Here is a 6,993-nt window from a genome sequence, read left to right as displayed (position 1 = left end):
ACAATATTGTACAGAGAAATAGGAAAACAACCCAAACGAACATAAGTTTTTCTGTTAGTAATAAAATAATTCAAAATCCCTTTCGATCGCCGGCCGCCGGGTCGCCGCATTGCCGCCGGCACGTTCGTCTCTCCGGGATCTCCTCTCTATCGATGCGCGCATAGGAGAGCTGTAGGTTTACGCACAGAATCAACATTTGAATCGATTGAGAGCTATAGAGAGAGAGAGAGGAAGTGCGGGGGAGGAATCGGAAGGTGGAACGGAACGATGATTACGAGATCGAAGCTAGCAGAGCAGCTGAGAGAGTATCAGATTAGATCGAAGCACGATTGGGCATCCGTCTCTTTCTTCTCTTCTACCTCTAACTTAACATCCTCAAGGTATCATTCATTTCCGATTAGGTTTTTTTTTGTTTTACCTTTTAAATTGATATCTCTCATGTTTTTGCTTATCCTATGGAATTGCACTCCTTAAAGCATATTTATGTTCTATGAAATTGTTGTTGAATTGATACTTGTGAGAATTGGATTTGATTTGGTAAATTCCAGCATTTGGATGTTAATTTTTGTGATTATACTCGGGATTATAATATAGGATACTTCGATTATCGTATAGTGTTCTTTTTTTGGACTCTTTTGTTTTGCTTGTGTAGTATTTTGCCTTTGTTTATTGACCCCTGTGAGCAGAGGGGAAACAACCTCTCTACCTCCCAAGGTAGGGGGTATACACTACCTTCCCCAGATCTCACGTGTGGGATTACACTGGGTAAATTGCTGTTGCTGTTGTTTTCATCAAGCCGAGGGTCTATAGGGAACAATGTCTCTACCTTTAGGGTAGGGGTAAGGTCTGGATACACCTACCTTCCCTAGATTGCACTTTGTAGGATTACATTTGGTATGTTGTTGTTAGTTGATGATTTTGCCTCGTCAAAGTTCTTTGGATGGTTAAAGATTGGGTCTTTTGAATAGAGGAACATTGTGAACATATTAGATATACTCCAAGTATTTGTTTGCCAGAATAGTTTTTCTGATGTGGCTCGATTGATTGACAATCCTGTTTCACTAATTAGTCTAAAGAGATTAGGCCATTTATGCAATGAATGTGTTACATGAAAAGCTAGGACTTCAAGAAGAATTCGAAGTTTCACTATTCAGGGTACCAAGGAATTCTGATAGAATGGCTCTAAAAGAAGAAATATACAGAAGATGAAGAAGTTTTGTATTAGACAAGGGTAAACTGATTACAATGGATTATTTATACACAAAGGTCACTAAACTGCTCTTAAGTGCAGTTGGCCGTTTTCTACCCTTCTTTGAATCATCTTCATCGGATTCCTCTTTCTCCATGGAGTCGCTTGAGTTTGTCCTTGTTGCAATAATAACACGCAGAAGCATTTGAGACTGAATGTGCTGTTCATTTGATGCTCAGCTCTCAATGAACATTTATCATCCTCCTTGTTGTAGTTTGTCAAGTCCTTCAACAGCTCCTTGGAACTAACAAGCTTCCGTTCCTTCACTTCTCTCCTAAATCTAAAATGTTGAAAACCCTCTCACATAAATCCCTCATTATTAAAGATATCATCTCACTCAGCAGCCAATATTTATTCGATAATTCTGGAGTATCCATAAAACTTTAAGGAGTGACTGCTATACAGCTTTTGAACTTCTCCTATTTCCCTCTTTCTAGTTATATTTTCATCAATAATGCTCAACCTAGGAGGATATCTCACTCAGCAGTCTAGGTTTGCCCACTTTTGTTAGTATTGTCTTCCACCCACAAACCTTTTGACATGATCCCCACCTTAATTTATTGAATTTCTGCTAACTCTGGATAGATGACCTGTGGTGAAATATAACCACATCAAAAGCCTTTGCATCTGTTATTACATGCCTTCTTTTGCCCCTTATTTCATCCTCATAAGTTCTTCTAGATTTGCTAGACTATTTTGGCTACTAAAGCTGCAATAGTGAATAAGAAAAAATAATTACATTCAATGGTTACTGAATCTGTATGGAATGTAAGCTGGAATACTTTTATACCGTTTACATTGCATTGGTGCTTTCTAGTATGAGGATGTTTTTCTAATATGAAATAAGAAAAGGCAATATATGTATTATCCGGTTAAACTTGCCCCTGTTTCTAAACAATGCATCTTCCACCTTGCTAGTCTTTCCTCAAAACCTTTCCACTAGATGCATTGAGAAGTAGACTACGGTATAAGGGACTTTCTCCACTTCAAATGACAGAATATTTACTTACGAATATTACGTACTACATGGTAGGGTGTCATCCCACTCTTGTTGAGTCTAATCATTATATACTATACAATCATATCTAAGTTCTTTTGAAATGTCATATTTCCATGGATTATTAAAAGCAGCTCCTAACAGTTTGAGGCTTCTCTACCTCTTTTTGTATTTTTATATTGTTGATAAGTCACCTCTTCTTACTTTTACCAAATAATTATCTACTATTAGCTAAACCTTCAGAAAGAAAAATTTGGTATGTTTAACACATTTTAGGAGTTGATATGAGCTATGGCATAGGTTGATGTGCATGTTCTTCCTCTTTATTCGATAGTGTTGAGAGTCAGATGAGTTATTGGTAATAACAAGAAATTAGCAAATTAAAATCCCAAAGGCAGAGATGATTCATTAGTCATTTGTTTTGAGAGATGTATTCAAAAACATTGAATATACTAGTACATGTGGATGCAGCAAATGCTGGATCGAGTGAAAATGTTTAGGCCGGACCTTTTATAATGGACCGGATGAAGACTTCAGTGAGTGGATCCTTGCTGCTTGGTCCTAGAGCTGTATAGGTCTCTTTAATAAAACCTTTTGCAAATTCCTGCTGTGGAGGATTATCATTGTCTATCCGTCATTACCACTTCCTGCTGTAACTTAGAATATACTTTCTCCTGTGCCTTCTCTTATTTCTTCTCTTCATTGATGCAGGGTGGATGTTGTCATCTTTGTGATATGGGAACTGGTTATTTTAGCTTTCCTGGTTTTCTCTGCCGTATCACTGTACTTCAGGCATCTAAAGCTTGCTTTTATTTTAGTATGTGTGACCTTGCTATTGCTTTTATGCATGAAAATAGCAAAGCAAGTAAGATCAGCGCGGAAAAAGAAGCGAAGGATGCTTCTCCCATTATCCATGTAGAGAGGTGTAGGATGCAAGAACTATTTTACAACGGGGGACAAACTCTTTTTCCTGTAAATTAAGAGAAATATCTTACTGCTATTTTGATGTTCCTTTGGTGCTTTTTTTGTTTCCTTAATACGCAATGGAATTAGAGGCAAGCTGATTAAATGTTTTGGGATATAATTTCACAATAGAGCTATTTCGCCCGCTCCTATTACTGCAGATGTTCCTGCTGGTGATGTTTGGTCTTGTTGGTTTTATCCTTCATCATATTATGAAATTTCATATACCTTGCTTTTATTTTGTGGATTTTCATTACCCTGCTGGGCAATAGTGCAATATACAGTTGCAATGGATGTCAGAGTTTTGATATATATCATGAGTGATATGGAAATAGATCGAGTAATCTCTTTCTTTTTGCTTATGTGCAATCTATTTGCTCACCGATTATTTTTCATTAGATGCTTACAGGAATAGAATGACCCTAAAATAATGCTTAGCAAGCAAAATAAAAATGGCTGCAACCTGTTGTGCAGTGATCTAGTTGAAGTTGTAGAATGATAAAATGGAGATCATAGAAGCCACATTTTCATTTGAAGGGTAGTCTTGTGCACTAAGCTCTTGCTATGTGCAAGGTCCAGGGAAGGGTCGTGCCATATGGGTCTATTGTTCGTAGCTTTACCCTGCATTTCAGGAATCTACTAGAGATAGCTTGAACCTGTGACTTCATGATCACATGACAACAACTTTAGCTGTTACCAAAAGCCACATTTTCATACGTTGATGAGACATGTTTTCCACTTGCAGTTTGCTACTGTTAATAACTGTTTCATTTGTTTACTTTTTGCATAACATTTGGGGTGTCAAATGGGCGGTGGAGTTAAATTTAGACAGTTCAAAATGAGTTGAGTTGAGTTAATAAATGTGTAATTGTGAATCATTCCCTTCATACTCCTTCACAATCATACCAAGTTAACAGAAGCTCACACATTCATTGAGAAGATGATAGAACTCTTCAAATTACTTATAATCAACAAGAATAAGCTTCAGTATACACTCATTATTTAGCACAATAACAACACTATGGCTGCTGAAAAAGTCACACTTACTAAAATGCAAAAATCATAACTTTTGTTCTCAGAGTTTTGATGTTGCTAGCTTTATTAAATCCTTCCTAAGTATTTTGCCAGAAGGATTCTTGGGTATGGAAGCCACAAATGCAACTCTCCGAATTCTCTTGTATGGAGCAACCTACACAAACAAACGCGATAAATTTGAGCATCACTACAGATTCTATTCGAAAACTAGTTTCAAGTCTGAGTTCTTATCATATAAATTGATCTAGTAAATGTGACTATTCAAAATTTACCTGTTTCGCGATGAAATCCATGACTGCACTCTCTGATATAGTACTTCCAGTTTTTCGTACTACATATGCCATAGGAAACTGTCCTACCTCCTTATCCGGAAACCTTAAAACACAACGAGATTTATGAAACGATCATCAGAGATTCATACTGAAACAGTAAAGCATAAGAGGAAGCGCGATTTGAAGTAATACTCACGGTATAACAGCAGCATCAGAAATGTCTGGATGAGTGAGCAACAAAGCCTCTAACTCTGCTGGAGGAACCTAGAAGATGATATGAAAAGTTGTTAAGAGAGTACTGTTGTAAGTTTTAACTATAAAGAAAAGTGTCAGATCATGTATATTGGGTGTTGAATGAGCATAATCGTGAAATGCAACACTAAACAGTTGATATTTCACTTTATATGTTATTCAAATTACTGACTACACATACATATTTGTATTATGCTCTCCCTTTGCACCTTTCAATAAAAAATTTTGTGCTTTACGCTTTTAGCCCCAACAGACCTATGAGCGTTTTTTCATTTTTCACTTTAGATAACACTATATGCAAAATACGTTTTAGGGCATTTGGCGAAAAGCCAACTATATATTGGAAGAATGAGAGAGTTTGTTTTCATTTACCTGATATCCTTTATATTTGATGAGCTCCTTTAATCTATCAACCACAAAAATGAAACCATCTTCATCTATATAGCATAGATCTCCAGTTCTTAACCATCCATCAGAGTCTAGAGTGGAAGCAGTAGCTTCTTCATTACTGAAATAACCTGTTTTTCGCAGCAATATAATCATGAATGAAGGCAATAACAATAGGTCAATGGATATCACTCTCACAAACTTGTGAATTATCAATGAACTAAGCATAGATACGAAAAGAAAAGGGCAACCAGGTGCACAAAGCATCTAGCTTAGCAGGGTTTGGGGAAGGGCCGCACCCCTAGGTGTGTGATGTAGACAGTCTACCATAATGCAAGCATTATTGGCTGCTTCCTTTGCAAGAACCCGTGATCTATAAGATCATACGGGGATAACTTAATCATTGCTCCAAGGCTCGCTTGGATCAAAACATCAAACCAATTTCCAAATACCTAAATATGACGAACAATTTCTAACATGTGAAAGTAAATCTTTTAAGGTGATATTGAACTTACTTTTAATTTGATCCTATGTTGTGCAAGTGACTATTCAGTTGATGTATAATATACCATAGTCGTTATCCCTAACTCGTGAAGATAGAGAAACTATTTCTGAAGGACCTACCTCAATGGTGTAAAAAAAACAAGAAATGGAGGAAGTGCTGAATATTTCTTCAGTCCCCCAATAGTTTATGGGACCATCAAAGCACTATGAAAAAGCAGTGGGACAGACAAAACATAATGCAAAGTTGATATAAATAATTACACTTTCATAATGTATGGACTGGAACAAAAGCTCACTAGCCAGAGAAGAAGATTTTTTCAAAGCAATGAGTGCCGAGGCATTTTTATCAAATTAAATGTTATGTAAATTAAAAATATTTTTAAAAAAAGAAAAATACCCCAACAGTTCTCATTTACTCCCTTTGTCCCTAATTACTTATCCACTTTTGAATTGACACATTAATATAAAATAATTAATGATATAGTGAGATTATCATTTTACCCCTATTAATTACGAAGTGGATGAATTAAAATATTAAGATTTTCAAGAAGTTCTATCTTTTTCAAGTCATTAATTGAGGGTATAATAGGGAAAAAAAGATTATCATTTTTTGATTTGTCAAAATGGACAAGTAATTAGGAAAAACCAAAAAAAGAAAAAGTGAACAAGTAATTAGAGACAGAGAAAGTATATGATAGTGCATAATTGAGCATAAAATTCAAAAAGAAAAAAGTGTTTTGAAACTTGTAACATAAACTTAGCATAATTTCCTTTTTTATTTAGCTTACACATAGTATGATTATCTTTATGGCTATAAAAACATGCATGTTGAAGTTCAAGTTAAACCATTTTTGACACATATCAAAAAGGAAAGAGTTTCTCAAGTGAATAGAGAACTATGATATCTCAAATTCAAAATCTAAAACAAAAAATATAAGATGTCTTCTTTCAATTTATTCATGTTTTGGTGAATGGAGTTAGCCGAGTGGTGCGGAAATTAACAACTAACCCATAAAATTAGTTATATGTATGCAAACTAGCCCTGACGTCATCGTTATAAAAATAAAATAAAAAATTTGACCATCTCTTTCAATTCTTTCTTTAGTATTCCCGGCTAGTCCAAACATGTACCATATATTAGGGGTGCACAAGTCAAACCATAAAGTCAAATCGAATCAACGAATCAAATTAAACCAGAAAAAAATTAATTTGTGATTTGGTTTGGTTGGTTTGGCGGTTGAAAAAAAACCGACCACTCTTGATTTGGTTTGGTATTAAAAGAAAAAAAAAGTCAAACCGACATAATATATATATATATTATTTATAGATAAAAA

At 35.3% G+C, this 6,993-nt stretch overlaps 2 protein-coding genes across 2 annotated transcripts in view; one reads left to right on the top strand and one right to left on the bottom strand.

The window, feature by feature from the left end:
- Positions 1-3,369, top strand: LOC125862098 (uncharacterized). The gene is made up of 2 exons (XM_049542092.1): positions 1-380; positions 2,958-3,369. The coding sequence occupies exons 1-2, from the start codon at positions 268-270 to the stop codon at positions 3,163-3,165; spliced, it is 321 nt and encodes a 106-aa protein (XP_049398049.1). The 5' UTR covers positions 1-267; the 3' UTR covers positions 3,166-3,369.
- A 778-nt stretch (positions 3,370-4,147) lies between these two features.
- LOC125862370 (probable CoA ligase CCL5) overlaps positions 4,148-6,993 on the bottom strand; it is a 4,540-nt gene continuing 1,694 nt past the window's right edge. Inside the window, exons 2-5 of the mRNA XM_049542417.1 lie at positions 5,141-5,286; positions 4,713-4,780; positions 4,517-4,619; positions 4,148-4,398 (exon numbers count right to left, since the gene is read on the bottom strand). Of these exons, the coding sequence (XP_049398374.1) occupies positions 4,285-4,398; positions 4,517-4,619; positions 4,713-4,780; positions 5,141-5,286 (431 nt within the window). The 3' untranslated portion in view covers positions 4,148-4,284. The remainder of the gene's footprint in view (positions 4,399-4,516; positions 4,620-4,712; positions 4,781-5,140; positions 5,287-6,993) is intronic.

The sequence above is a fragment of the Solanum stenotomum genome, chromosome 4 (assembly GCF_019186545.1).
Source record: "Solanum stenotomum isolate F172 chromosome 4, ASM1918654v1, whole genome shotgun sequence".
Classification (NCBI taxonomy): domain Eukaryota; kingdom Viridiplantae; phylum Streptophyta; class Magnoliopsida; order Solanales; family Solanaceae; genus Solanum; species Solanum stenotomum.
This window is presented reverse-complemented; position numbering and strand designations above follow the sequence as displayed.